At 32.1% G+C, this 16127-nt stretch overlaps 1 protein-coding gene across 1 annotated transcript in view; it reads left to right on the forward strand.

Moving 5' to 3' along the window:
* LOC126739403 (endoplasmic reticulum mannosyl-oligosaccharide 1,2-alpha-mannosidase) overlaps positions 1 to 16127 on the forward strand; it is a 57006-nt gene that overhangs the window by 1180 nt on the left and 39699 nt on the right. Inside the window, exons 3-7 of the mRNA XM_050445074.1 lie at positions 4903 to 5088; positions 5144 to 5292; positions 13377 to 13565; positions 13619 to 13806; positions 13861 to 14027. Coding sequence (XP_050301031.1) covers positions 4903 to 5088; positions 5144 to 5292; positions 13377 to 13565; positions 13619 to 13806; positions 13861 to 14027 — 879 coding nt within the window. The remainder of the gene's footprint in view (positions 1 to 4902; positions 5089 to 5143; positions 5293 to 13376; positions 13566 to 13618; positions 13807 to 13860; positions 14028 to 16127) is intronic.

The raw sequence follows: 16127 nt of genomic DNA on the forward strand, positions 1-16127 counted from the left end.
TGTAAAAAAATATAAACGGCTATAACTCCCAAAACTCCCAAAGGATTTGAATGAAACTTTTTTACGCAATTAGTAATAAATATTTAAATCGATTTTACATGGTTGCAAACCTCTACAAACGAAAGTTTTTTGGTAAAAAATTATTGAAATGTTAGATGTACAAAAAAAATTTAAAAGCTATAACTTCCAAAACTCCCAAAGGATTTAAATGAAACTTTTTTACGCAACTAGTAATAAACATTTAAATCGATTTTACATGGTTGCAAACCTCTACAAACGAAAGTTTTTTAGTAAAAAATTATTGAAATGTTAGATGTAGAAAAAAATAAACGACTATAACTTCCAAAACTCCCAAAGGATTCGAATGAAACTTTTTTATACAACTAATAATAAATATCTAAATCGATTTTACATGGTTGCAAATCTCTACAAACGAAAGTTTTTTGGTAAAAAATTATTGAAGTGTTAGATGTAGAAAAATATAAACGACTATAACTTCCAAAACTCCCAAAGGATTCGAATGAAACTTTTTTATACAACTAATAATAAATATCTAAATCGATTTTACATGGTTGCAAATCTCTACAAACGAAAGTTTTTTGATAAAAAATTATTGAAATGTTAGATGTAGAAAAAAATAAACGACTATAACTTCCAAAACTCCCAAAGGATTCGAATGAAACTTTTTTATACAACTAATAATAAATATCTAAATCGATTTTACATGGTTGCAAATCTCTACAAACGAAAGTTTTTTAATAAAAAATTATTGAAGTGTTAGATGTAGAAAAATATAAACGACTATAACTTCCAAAACTCCCAAAGGATTTGAATGAAACTTTTTTACGCAATTAGCAATAAATATTTAAATCGATTTTACATGGTTGCAAATCTCTACAAACGAAAGTTTTTTGGCAAAAAATTATTGAAATGTTAGATGTAAAAAAATATAAACGGCTATAACTCCCAAAACTCCCAAAGGATTTGAATGAAACTTTTTTACGCAATTAGTAATAAATATTTAAATCGATTTTACATGGTTGCAAATCTCTACAAACGAAAGTTTTTTGGTAAAAAATTATTGAAGTGTTACATGTATTAAAAAAAACTTAAGGCTATAACTTCCAAAACTCTCACAGGATTTGAATAAAACTTTTTTTAATATTAATAATAAACATTTTAAGTGATGAGATTTAAGACATGTTGCAAAACTCTCTATTTAAACTAATTAAATTGAGTTATTTTAACTAATCAAAAGACCATAATAATTTTCCAATTGTTTATTTTATATAACAAATACAAAGATAGTGATTTCTGAGTAGAAATACAAGATCCAAGTCCAGCCAAATAGTAGTAGGGAATTAAACCATCGGGGCTAGTAGCTCTAAGTCGTCGATACTACAGTCAGGTGCTACAAAAGGAGTCCGGGTCTTCCCTTTAGGTAATCGCTCTCTTTCAGGAGACAACAGTCAATATTCTCCATAAAGGTCCAATCAAAAATTACGTTAAAACCACTGGCTGGATTGTTACCAAGATGCCTAGAAAGTATACCTGAGGAGGTTTCATTAATTGTATTTAAGGAAAACTTACATAGGCCCCGTTTGTAGCAGTGTGTGGTCTTAGTTAAGATCCTTTTGGAAATTCATCCAGGAATTTGCATATGTTGTTAGAAGCAGTTAAGTTTTTACCCACTGAACTGCCCAGCAATAAAATTCTTTGCGCACTTTGGTGTAATTTTTTTTTTAAATTTTGTTTTATTACACGACGGGGAATGCATTTACGCACGAACTGGGACGCACAAGGCACTCCATATTATTCCATACTACTATTTGGCTGGACTTGGATCTTGTATTTCTACTCAGAAATCACTATCTTTGTATTTGTTATATAAAATAAACAATTGGAAAATTATTATGGTCTTTTGATTGGTTAAAATAACTCAATTTAATTAGTTTAAATAGAGAATTTTGCAACATGTCTTAAATCTCATCACTTAAAATGTTTATTATTAATATTAAAAAAAAGTTTTATTCAAATCCTGTGAGAGTTTTGGAAGTTATAGCCTTAAGTTTTTTTAATACATCTAACAATTCAATAATTTTTTACCAAAAAACTTTCATTTGTAGAGGTTTGCAACCATGTAAAACCGATTTAAATATTTATTATTAGTTGTATAAAAAAGTTTCATTCGAATCCTTTGGGAGTTTTGGAAGTTATAGTCGTTTATATTTTTCTACATCTAACATTTCAATAATTTTTTACTAAAAAACTTTCGTTTGTAGAGGTTTGCAACCATGTAAAATTGATTTAAATATTTATTGCTAATTGCGTAAAAAAGTTTCATTCAAATCCTTTGGGAGTTTTGGGAGTTATAGCCGTTTATATTTTTCTACATCTAACATTTCAATAATTTTTTACTAAAAAACTTTCGTTTGTAGAGGTTTGCAATCATGTAAAATCGATTTAAATGTTTATTACTAGTTGCGTAAAAAAGTTTCATTTAAATCCTTTGGGAGTTTTGGAAGTTATAGCTTTTCTTTTAAATTTTTTTTGTACATCTAAAAATTCAATAATTTTTTACCAAAAAACTTTCGTTTGTAGAGGTTTGCAACCATGTAAAATCGATTTAAATATTTATTGCTAATTGCGTAAAAAAGTTTCATTCAAATCCTTTGGGAGTTTTGGGAGTTATAGCCGTTTATATTTTTCTACATCTAACATTTCAATAATTTTTTACTAAAAAACTTTCGTTTGTAGAGGTTTGCAATCATGTAAAATCGATTTAAATGTTTATTACTAGTTGCGTAAAAAAGTTTCATTTAAATCCTTTGGGAGTTTTGGAAGTTATAGCTTTTCTTTTAAATTTTTTTTGTACATCTAAAAATTCAATAATTTTTTACCAAAAAACTTTCGTTTGTAGAGGTTTGCAACCATGTTAAATCGATTTAAATGTTTATTACTAGTTGCGTAAAAAAGTTTCATTTAAATCCTTTGGGAGTTTTGGGAGTTATAGCCGTTTATATTTTTTTACATCTAACACTTCAATAATTTTTTACCAAAAAACTTTCGTTTGTAGAGATTTGCAACCATGTAAAATCGATTTAGATATTTAATATTAGTTGTATAAAAAAGTTTCATTCGAATCCTTTGGGAGTTTTAGAAGTTATAGTCGTTTATTTTTTTCTACATCTAACATTTCAATAATTTTTTACCAAAAAACTTTCGTTTGTAGAGATTTGCAACCATGTAAAATCAATTTAAATATTTATTACTAATTGCGTTAAAAAGTTTCATTCAAATCCTTTGGGAGTTTTGGGAGTTATAGCCGTTTATATTTTTTTACATCTAACATTTCAATAATTTTTTGTTAAAAAACTTTCGTTTGTAGAGATTTGCAACCATGTAAAATCAATTTAAATATTTATTACTAATTGCGTTAAAAAGTTTCATTCAAATCCTTTGGGAGTTTTGGGAGTTATAGCCGTTTATATTTTTTTACATCTAACATTTCAATAATTTTTTGCCAAAAAACTTTCGTTTGTAGAGATTTGCAACCATGTAAAATCGATTTAAATATTTATTGCTAATTGCGTAAAAAAGTTTCATTCAAATCCTTTGGGAGTTTTGGGAGTTATAGCCGTTTATATTTTTTTACATCTAACATTTCAATAATTTTTTGCCAAAAAACTTTCGTTTGTAGAGATTTGCAACCATGTAAAATCGATTTAAATATTTATTGCTAATTGCGTAAAAAAGTTTCATTCAAATCCTTTGGGAGTTTTGGGAGTTATAGCCGTTTATATTTTTCTACATCTAACATTTCAATAATTTTTTACTAAAAAACTTTCGTTTGTAGAGGTTAGCAACCATGTAAAATCGATTTAAATGTTTATTACTAGTTGCGTAAAAAAGTTTCATTTAAATCCTTTGGGAGTTTTGGAAGTTATAGCTTTTAAATTTTTTTTGTACATCTAACATTTCAATAATTTTTTACCAAAAAACTTTCGTTTGTAGAGGTTTGCAACCATGTAAAATCGATTTAAATATTTATTACTAATTGCGTAAAAAAGTTTCATTCAAATCCTTTGGGAGTTTTGGGAGTTATAGCCGTTTATATTTTTTTACATCTAACACTTCAATAATTTTTTACCAAAAAACTTTCGTTTGTAGAGGTTTGCAACCATGTAAAATCGATTTAGATATTTAATATTAGTTGTATAAAAAAGTTTCATTCGAATCCTTTGGGAGTTTTAGAAGTTATAGTCGTTTATTTTTTTCTACATCTAACACTTCAATAATTTTTTACCAAAAAACTTTCGTTTGTAGAGATTTGCAACCATGTAAAATCGATTTAGATATTTATTGTTAGTTGTATAAAAAAGTTTCATTCGAATCCTTTGGGAGTTTTGGAAGTTATAGCTTTTAAATTTTTTTTGTACATCTAAAAATTCAATAATTTTTTACCAAAAAACTTTCGTTTATAGAGGTTTGCAACCATCTAAAATCAATTTAGATATTTATTATCTTTTATAAAAAAAAGTTTTATCCAAATCCTTTGGGAATTTTGGGAGTTAGAGCCTTTTTCATTTTTTTACCATTTGACTTTTTAATTAATTTTCACAACAAAACCTTAGTTTGTAGAGGTTTGAGACCATCGTCAGTCGATCTAGGTATTCATTGTTAATATCTGGACAAAAAATTATTAAAATCCCTTGGGAATTTTTGGAGATACGGGCATTATATTGATTAAATAACAGGGAGCGAGGACTATAAATTGGTCGCTGGCAACCGGCATATGCTGCGTTCTCGATTTTGGTTGCTGGATATCGATCGGACGCTAGCTTCACACACATAAACATATTTTCTATTATACTATACAATGCAACTTATTTTATCAATTAGGGCCTTCAACAGTAAGACAAAAAGCTGTTGTCAAGGCTTTTCAGCATGCCTGGAAAGGGTACAGGCAATTTGCATGGGGTCATGACCATCTTAAACCAATTTCTGAATCATATCAGGATTGGTTTGGTCTTGGACTCTCAATCGTTGATTCCCTTGATACCATGTATATCATGCATCTTACAGAAGGTAACTGTACTTACAATATTAAAATAATTTTTAATAATCTTATTGGAACTTGTAGAGTATCAAGAAGCAAGAACATGGGTGGACAAACACTTGAATTTTGATGTAAATAGGGATGTGAATCTATTTGAAGTCACTATAAGAGTCTTAGGTGGTCTACTAAGTATATATCATTTTACAAAAGATGATATGTACCTCCAGAAAGCCGTAAGTTTTAAATTAAATAAATGAGTTAAATTAGTGAGTAAGTTTTCCAGTAAAAAAAATGCACTGACAAATGGTAATTTAAATTCAAATAAAAATGGCTGAAAGAATTTTTAGATCTAGCTAAAGTTTTTGATACTGTTTCTCATTCTATGATTTTAAAAATCTTACATAACTATGGTACTGAAGGAATAAATACCACAGGAAATATTTTTGATTGGAAATCGAATTTTTCGATCATTGGTAGTCATACGAGACGGTTGTGTCTTCGCTCGTCGGCTTTGATGGTTGATAAGTTTTGTTTTGACTTTGATTTGTCTTTCTGTTTTTGACCTTACCAGACGCGACGCGAAGTTTTGCTGTACGTGTGCTTTCGGTATAAATAGTTTTGATTTGCTTCCTGTATAAACATTAGTTTTGATTTCCGATTAAATTAGTACCTGTTAACCTAAACTTGACCTTAAAATCACAATTTATTAAACTTTAACTCTACAACATCAAGTTTTCACAGTGCATGTGATTTGATAAAAAAACAGTTCCGGTCTCCTGCTTTACAAATAGTTTTCGTTCACGGAACAATATTTTTTATTTAAATATTTGGACACTTTTTGAAATCAATCTTAAGAAATTATGGCTGAATTTAAGTGTGATTCCTGTCAAAAGACCATCTTGGAGAAAGAAAAATATAAGCTTCGCTGTGGCGGGGAATGTCGCCGAAATTTTTGCATGTCCTGTACTGGTTTGGATAAGGCCACAACAAAGGTACTGTATAATCAAAAGTACCATAACATTAGATTCTTCTGCAATGTTTGTGACTTTCCTACTTGAAAATACCTTCACGACAAGGTTTCACAGTTACAATTCTTTTTGGAAATCACGACGAATCCGTCAAGATCCAGATTCATGATTCCCCCAAACAAGAACTTGGAACTTGGCCAAGGAAATGGAAGATTTACGGAAGAGTATTAATTAAATGGCCCTTAAAATGGAAAAGTTGACAGTTAAGGAAAAAGAAATTCCTAAATACATTCCACCAATAGCAAAAAGATCCATTACTATTTCTATACAGACCGATCTGGAATGAGAAGTTTCGCCCCCTATAAAAAGAATAATGGTTTCACCTCAGAAAACCATAACTAGGGAAGAATGGCATTACTTAATCGTCTCCAATATTTCTCCTGACTATACAGTAAACCGGCTCGCTCACTACGTTAAAGATAAGCTCCAGACTAATGCTTTTATTCGATGTTTTCCCTTCACGCAAAATGAAGACAGTGTGAACTCCAGCTTTAAAGTAGGTGTCCAAAACTAGGATCTTTTTAGCCAGCTAAAAGAGACGAACGTATGGCCGGCTGGTGCTGAAGTGGATGGACGGAGGATGGGTCCATTACCACCGTTAAATTTTCCACCGGCAGCTAATAAAACCTTAACTCCCAAACCTGTCTCAAATCAGCTCAATATGCTTCAAATTGGTTCAGATAAAGATGCGATAGCTGCATCTAAGTCATTTGGGCAAGAAAATGTCAGCTTCAAACTTGTGGAGAAGGCCAACGATGATGATGGACTGCATAATATGGACCCGATGACTCCTCCAGTAGTGCGACTATCCCAAAAATCTGATGCGGAAAATGGACGGTACCTGTTGGCTAGACTGAGAGACCCCACCATCTTAAAAACTCTTAGGCTCTACTTGGCATACCTCTATGACCAGCCTTCCAACGTCTGTCTTGAAGGCCACACCAAGACCAGTGTCAAGCTAATGCTAGCTTCAGAGGGCCTACCTACTAACATACGACTCCCTCCGACGCTTGTATATCCGTTTCCACGACGTCTATGGAATTAATGCAGGAATGGAATAATCGAAGTGGAAGAAGACCTTTCCGCTTTTGGATCCTTCTTTTCTTCAGAAAAAATTTTAAGGCTTCAAAAAATACGAGAAGTCAATCTAATTATTTTTCCAGTGGTTCCTCATCTAGGAACAAACATTTTTAAATAACGTGACGCGACCAGAGGATCATGCACCCTCTGATAAATCGGATGATAGCAAGCTTAGCGTATTTCTTCTTAACATTCAGTCCTTAAGACACAAAACTAATGAATTATTTCTTTTATTAGAAGAGCTAAATTTTCCAGAAATAGTTGCTATAACCGAACACTGGCTAAACATTGATGAACCTGTTCTTGCTCAAAATTACACTACAATAGCAAGATTTAATAGAACTAATTTATCTCATGGGGGCACTATGATTATGTCTATAAACAACGATTTTTCACCGGTAACTAAGTTTGATAACTTTTTATCAGAAAAAGTATTTAAATTTTCCATAGTTTACCATAATACATACGACCTCTATATTATTTGTGTATATAGAACACCTGACGCTGACTTACAGACTTTCCTTCAAAAACTACTAAGCTTGCTAGAATCCTTGCCCTTTAAAAAGTAAATTAATTTTGTGTGGCGACCTTAATATTGATTTTTCCAGTGTGTGTGCTGCTCAAGGATCTCTTCACTCTATTTTCGTCTCAATGGGTATAGTAATGCATATTAACTTTCCTACCAGAATAACTAGAAATAGTTCTAGTACCATCGACTATGTCGTCTCATCTTTTGCTCCTGAATTCGTAGATTGTACGGTTTTTAATTCCGGATTTTCTGATCATGAAGCTGCATTAACTAAATTTTCCATAAATTCTAAAGGCAAAAACACGTTACGTAAATTAGGCCGTGTTTTTGGCAAAAATAATTTCTTACAATTCAAGAACTTATGCCAAACGGCTGATTGGGATTTTCTTTCTGACGATATAGATAGTGAATTTTCTAGTTTTATAAAGTCTTTATCAAGTATTGCGGATAAGTCGTTTCCTCTTAGACCTATCAAAATTAAACATCATAAGCCATGGACCATTAAAGGCTTACGTGTTTCTGCAAAAAACATGCGCTCATTATCACACCTGAAAAAATTTACAGACAGCGTATTTTTTCATAACTATGTCAAGCTTTATAGAAAAATGTACCATAAGACTATAAAAGCTGCAAAAGATATTTAATATAATAAAAGGATGATCCATTCAAGTAATGTTGCCAAAGAAACATGGTCTATTGTAAATGAATTAAGAAATAAGACTTCTTCATCTAGCACTATCCTTACTTCACCTGAGGACCTTAATTACTACTTTGTTAATATAGCTAAAAATCTAATGGCTACCATAACACCTTCTCACGATCCTCGTTCATATCTCCCAAATGAAAATTTACACAGCTTCTTTTTTACCCCCATTGTATCAACAGAGCTTCAAACTACAATAAATGAAATAAAAAACAAATCATCATCTGGTACAGATGGGCTCACTCTCAAAATGTTTTCTAATCTGCCAAATTGCACCTTAATCCATCTAACAAACTTAATTAACAAGTCATTCCAAAATGGAGTCTTTCCTACCTGCCTTAAGACTGCAATAATTATTCCTTTGCATAAGGGAGGAGATAAACAACAAGCTTCAAACTATCGCCCAATCGCACTCCTTCCCACTTTATCAAAGATCATTGAACGATTGGTTAAAAAAAGGCTCTTATCGTTTCTGTTTAAATATAAAATTCTTACTCCTCACCAATTTGGATTCTTGAGTAACAAGTGCACAAATGATGCTATGTTTTCTCTCTTTAATAGTGTTTACACCAGTATAAATAATAATCATTCAACAGCAACCATGTTTTTGTGATTTCTCCAAGGCTTTTGATTGTGTAAACCATAACATCTTAATTGACAAATTGAATCACTATGGGTTCAGAGGTACGCCCCTTGAGTGGTTTAAATCGTATCTCAGTTACAGAAATCAGCTTGTAAAGGTTGATACGACGAAGTCTTCTTGCAAACCAATAGAATGTGGGGTACCTCAAGGTTCAGTCCTGGGCCCTATTTTGTTTCTGATCTTTATAAATGACATGGCCAATCCTAACATCAGTGGCAAAATCTGTCTTTTTGCTGACGATACTAGCTTTACATGGAGCAATCCAAATGCTAGGGCACTACATGCTACTATTTCTAATAACTTCATTACCATTAAATCGTGGTGCGATTCTAATCTTCTGTGCCTAAATGTCTCAAAAACTAAAGTCTTATCATATAAAACTACTATTCAACCCTTTGTACTTAACAACACCAGTTTGGACGTCGTTGAATCTGTGAAGTTCTTGGGACTTAATGTTGACTACTCCCTAAAATGGGACTTGCATATTGATGCCTTATATAAAAAATGAAGTTCAGCATGTTTTGCCTTAAGATCAGTTTCCAGGGAATTAAGTTTTCAAACATCAAGAACAGCTTATTATGCTCTTTTTGAGTCACATCTACGTTACGCCCTTCCATTCTGGGGCACATGCGGTGTGACTCAATTTGGGCGCATCTTTAAAATCCAAAAGAGAGCAGTTCGGTATCTGCTTGGACTTAATAGCAGAGCTCACTATCAAGAAATCTTTAAAAAATATAAGATACTTACTCTTCCCTCTTTATTCATATTTGAATCTATTTGCTTAGTACGCAAACATAAGTCAGAAATGCCAAGTAGGCCGTCTCACAATTATTCACTTCGCAACGCAGTGCATGATCTTTATCTGCAAACCCCTCGGTCCGAGTTAGTAAAAAGCTCTATTCTATACAGAGCCAAAAAGATGCATAATCATTTGCCTTTGGAAATTAAATCAATTACTTCTTTTCCTCGATTTCATAATGCTTTGAAGGCGTACTTTCTGGAAAAAGCCTTGTACTTAGTGGAGGATTTTTTTCTAGGATAACTTTTTAAGTATCACACACACACTGGCTCTTTTTATATCTTAAATAGAATATATTAGTTTTTTTTAGTAAATAAATTGCACTTCTGTATTTAATTAATTTACTGTTATTGACTATTGTGTTTATTTTTATTGACATTTTATACATCATGATGTATATTGACCAGGTACATTGTTTTTGTACAGTTTTGCATGTATTTATTTTGTTTGTATATTTATTTTTATTTTTTTATTTTGTGTGTTTTATTTTGTTTTGTTTTTATTAGCTTTGTCTACAAAATTTTGTAATTTTTTGACAATAAAGCATATGATTGATTGATTGATATTTAAACATTATTCCTTTGACAGTTTTCAGATGGTTAAAATAAGCAATATATTAAGTAAGAGAATTAGAAAATTCAAATTGGAATTCCACAGAAACAATTTTGGACCCTATTCTTTTTATATTACATAAATTCACTATTAAACATAAATATTGAAGGACTGTTAGTTTTTAGACTCTTAAATTAGTTAATAATACAAAATATGTTATTAATATATTATTAATATATAAATATTCATTCATTAATACAAAATATGCGATATAAATTACATGGATCTAGGAATATATCCTTAGGCACCTAGGTAACTTAAAACCTGAATGTGCCTGTTAGCAAGATTTTTTAAATATTACGCAAACTATTAATAAATTCGTATAATGCTAATATTTTACTTAAAATAAACTACATACTCAATATATCAAACTAAAGTGAATCTATATAAAATAAAAGTTATTATCCTAACAACTCTTAAATAGTTGTTTAATTTCTTTAGTGTTTGAATCAATACAATTTCTGTCAGATTTCTTAAATTCTATTCTGTTTATCATTTTCTTACATCTTCTGGAACTAAATTGAGTACTTTTGGTGCCATATAATTTATAAAATGCTTATTTAAATTTGTATTACTCTTGGGAATTTTTAAGTATGTGTTACAGCATTATTTAGTTCGGAGTTTTTAGGAACAAACTTCCAAGAGATTCAAGAGATAAACTGGTAACAATAAATTGGTTACACATAGTTTATTTTTCGCAAATAACATTTTTAGAATGTAATTTTGTACAACATTTAAGGGTTTTAAAGAAGTCTGGTATAATACATGCAATGATCCTGTACAGGGGCGGATTTACGCAAAGGCTGAGTAGGCTGAAACCTAGGACAAAAAATATTAGGGTGGAAAATTACGATTAAAAAAATATATATAATTAAAAAAAAATAGTTAGAGCTGAGTTGTAAATAATAAGAAGATAGGTTTCTTTTTTTGATTTTTTGTTTTCAAGTTTAAAATGGATTTTAAATTCAGATCATATTGTCAACTAATAGAACAGAGGGTGAATTCAGGGACTGAGTGCTAATCATTTCATTTTTAATAGATATTTTTAAATTATTTTTTCTACTACTGTGCGTAAGGTGCTCACTTTACACACTTCCCATGAGGTGTAAAGTTTCACTTTTTACGCATTAGTGACTAAAAAAGTCTTTTTACGTACTAGTGCGTAATAGTGCATTATAATTTGTCAACAAATGTTTTGACGTTTACCGTAAAGTCGTTTAAGTGCGTAAAGTAATTTGATATTTTTGATTTTTTTTTAATGTTTTCTTTGGTAGTAGAAAAAACTTTTGTATGTACACATGTGTAAAATCCCCTTTTTTATTCACGGGAATTGTCGAACAAGTTTGCCATTTATAAAAAAAGGATCATTTTACACACTTGTTACATAAATAACTATTTTGTGGATACTTTTATTAACAGGTTTAGCGATTTAGGTAAAATTTTGACAATTTTTGTTTAAATATAAAGTGGCTCATCAAAATTAGAACAAAAGTGATTTTGGGCAATATGTTAGTTTTTTTAAGTCTCTAGGACTTAAAAAACTAAAGCTTTAGACTTTAGGGCTCTATTTTATAAGTGAGATAAAAAAAGATCATTTAGCATTTTTGAATTTAATTAAGAAATAACTGTTTGTACCTTTCTATTTCAAATTATTGCATCAGTTAACTATTAGTTATAAACAAATTGTTACTTAAACAATTGTTAAACAAATAGTTCTTACTTACCAAGAATTCTATATGTAGAATTGAATCTTTTCAAACCTCTATGAAATGATATGTAGCAACACTTGAAAATATTGAGCCTCAATCCGTTTATCACTGACCACTCACACAAAGCATCAAGGTCTTCCTGAAGTTTGGCTATATCATTCACCTGCTTAAACTGCATGTAGAGCTTCAGGTCATCAGCAAACATACTTACAGAACTATGATTGATCACATTAACAATATCATTCCCAAATAGATTGAAGAGCACAGGGGCACAGTGAGATCCCTGAGGAACCCCTGAGACTACACTACATTAGTAGGTGCAGAAGTACAGCCATGCACCTTCACAGTCTGAGTTCTTCTTATCAGAAAACTGTTTAGCCATTTTAAGAGGGAGTCATGAAAACCAGCACTTTCCAACTTGGCCAGCAAGAGACCAAAGTTCACCCTGTCGAAGGCCTTGGAGAAGTCGGTATAGACCGCATCAGTCTGAACCCCCCGCTCCAAAGCCCCCAACAGATCACACTTGTATTGAACCAAACTGCTGGTTGTGGATTTCCCAGAAGAGAATCCTGACTGTTTTTCACTAATAATTCCTTTGCATTGCCATGTTAGCTGATCGCAAATCAAACTATCAAACAATTTGGCCAATGAGTTTTGAATACATACTCCACGATAATTGGCAATTTTTTTTGGCAATTTGGCCCCCCTATTGCCAGCCTTAAATATCGGCATGATGAAACTGTGCTTCCAAGCTTCTGGAAAGGATTCCTGTAAAGACATATTAAAGATCATATGGCGAGGCCTACTAATTTATAATCAGTTTTAGTGTAATTTATATTAATAATATAATGCTAAATTCCTCGCTCCGATATACGAAAAATATTGACTTTAAAAACTTAAATAAGGGCGGCAAAAAGTTAAATCCGGCACTGATACTGTACCTAACCAATGCTTCTACCAAAGGTTTATAAATATTGACCAGCAATTTGTGGCTTGTGGTGATTCGATTTTATATATTTATCAAGTATAACACCTAAATACCAGGAGAGAAAACTTCCCTAATAACATACTGTTGTGTATGATTTTCTATATTAAGGTATAATAACCACTATGCAAAAGATATGGATATTGTTGTAAATATTTATTTTCATGTGCCAATAATGAAATTAAAAAAAACAAAAAAAATAGTAAGTAAGTAATCATATATTTTTTAGACTGACTTAGCTGATCGTCTTCTACCTTGCTTTGAAAGTGAATCAGGCATCCCATATTCGGACATTAATCTCTTTACCAGAAAAGCACATGCTCCAAAGTGGTCACCGGACTCTAGTACCTCAGAAGTGACCACAATTCAATTGGAATTTAAATACTTAAGCTGGGTAACTGATAATCCCAAATATGAGGCAAGTAATAAAACTTTTAGCCCATTTTTAAGTTTTTATAGTGATTTTTGTAGAATGTTGTCACAAAAGTGTCCCAGTTAGTACATAAACTGGAGAAGACTGATGGACTGGTTCCTATTTTCATTAACGCCAACACTGGCCAATTTAGGGCTTTCGCCACCATTACTTTGGGGGCAAGAGGTGACAGCTATTATGAGTATTTGTTGAAACAGTGGATTCAAAGTGATAAAAGTTTGGACTAGTAAGTGAATTCTCAAAGGGATAGGAAACAAAACAAGGCTGATTTGTTTTTTAGCCTTAAAAATGATTATGTCGAGAGTATAGCAGGTGTGGAAAAACACTTAGCAAAGAAGACTGTTCCAAATGGGTTCCTGTTTATTGGAGAGTTACTAGGAGGGGCAAGGGATTTCAAACCAAAAATGGATCATTTGACTTGTTATTTACCAGGAACTTTAGCTTTAGGTGAGTGTTATTGAATACAGATGATACATGGTGTAATATTTTACCTTCAAAGAGCAACAAAACTAAGAAAACATGTTTAATTTAAAGTCTTTAACTCTACAATTATTTTTCACGTTGCAATGTCTCTATTTTTTTATCAGTTATAGTGGCGGCTTGCTAATAGGGGCGCAAGGGCGCGCGGCTCCCCAGTAATTTCATTAAAAATTACTTATTTTAAATTTCAAACTCGTGTGCAGTAATTATTAATTATATTAGATATATTTTTGCGTTTAAACGTATAACACAAGCACAGCATAAAGAAACCAGCAGTCGCACTCCGCTCGAAAATGTAAGCGAACTAATAGCATCCTTAGCCATGTTTTCCGGATGCCGAGCTGACTGTTTATCGAACTGTGTTCATAGGTGTATCGCCTAGTTCAGCGTCGTACTTAGTGACTATTTTGATAGCGTTTTTACAAAGCGTAGCGGTTTTTATAAAAACTTTTGTGTGTTTGTTTTGTGATTTTGATTAAAATGGCTACAGAATCGCGGGGAATGAGTCGTTGTGCGGCTGTTTTATGTAAGAACAATTCAAATAATTGTGATTTGAGTTTTTTTAGATTTCCGAGAGAATCAGAAAGGTAAGTACATAGCAATAAGTTATCATGAATATCAGGATTATTATAATTTATAATAATTACTTCGTATTATACAGGGTTACTGGTAATTCGATACATTCCTTTGGAGATGTGATAGGGGAGGGGGTAAGAAGTAAATTGAACCCTAATATGTATTATGCAAAAGTTGATAGTTTTCGACATATTTAATTTTTTCTGTTTTTCTTCAAAATGTAGACCTTAGTGGTTTAAAAGGCAGTTTCCAGAAAATCCGCTGTATATTTTTTTAACTTTTTAGGCAAAATACATGCTCAACACAATAGTGTTACGTTTGTAATGGCAAAAGTCCCGCAAATAGTTGTAACCATACGTAAATTCTCGATGCAAAGTGTAATTTTTTTTTCTTAAATAAAATACTACACTTTCTAGTGGATATTTTTTGAAAAAAAATTATGCTACATTCTTCAAAATTTCCTTAAAACTTCCTTATTACCTAAGCTAGCTCACAGGATACAAATGCTTAAAAGTTAGGTGACATGGTTTTGTATTTTTATTATAAATTGTAAAGTAACGCATTTATCAGTATTTACCTTCACAAATCTTGTTCAAAATGAGAGCCTCTATTGCGAATACAGGCTCGGCAGCGCCTTCTCATTTCAGTCTTTGTTGTTCTAGTTGTTATGGTATTCCTGATCTGCTGGGCTGCGTTGGTTATTCTTTGGATAAGATCTTCCCGGGTAATTATTGGGGTTGCATAAACCAGTGCTTTCATTTGACCCCATATGCTATAATCAAGCGGGGTTAAGTCAGGGCTTCGTGCTGGCCAAGCTATTGGACCTGACCTACCAATCCAACGATTCGGGAAACGTTCATCCAGGAACTGCCGAACTGACCGCCGAAAATGAGCTGGACAGCCGTCATGTTGAAATATCATTCATCCTCTAACGGCGAGAGGAATATCGTCAAAAAGATCTTGTAGGTCATGTCGTAAAAAATTTTCATAAATATCCCCGTTTAAATGGTCTGGGAAAAAATGTGGTCCAATAAGACCCATCCACACATTTACAGAAAACTTTCTTTGAAAACTGGTTTCTCTTGTTAAACGGGGATTTTCTTCGGCCCAAAAATGAAGGTTATGAAAATTTGTAATGCCCTCATGACTAAACTTTGACTCGTCCGTCCACAAAATGTCGGTTAAAAAAGTTCTATTGTCTGCATCAGACTTTATAATAAATCTGCAGAATTCTACCCTTCTTATCGGGTCCCCTTCTCCCAATCCTTGGACAGGCGTATAATGGTAAGGATGGCTTCCCATTTGCCGAATCGTGGACCAAACTTTCCATTGCGATGATCCTGTTTGCTGCGCTACGGCATTAGTGGATGTGGTTGGATCGTCTTCAAAATGTCTTAATATTTCCTCCTCATCTTCTGCTCGATATACGCGAGGAGCGCCAGCGTCACCTCTTCTTGGTTTTACGGATCCAGTTTCAGCGATAGCTCGGTA

This window comes from Anthonomus grandis, chromosome 8 (genome assembly GCF_022605725.1).
Source record: "Anthonomus grandis grandis chromosome 8, icAntGran1.3, whole genome shotgun sequence".
Taxonomy (NCBI): Eukaryota; Metazoa; Arthropoda; class Insecta; order Coleoptera; family Curculionidae; genus Anthonomus; species Anthonomus grandis.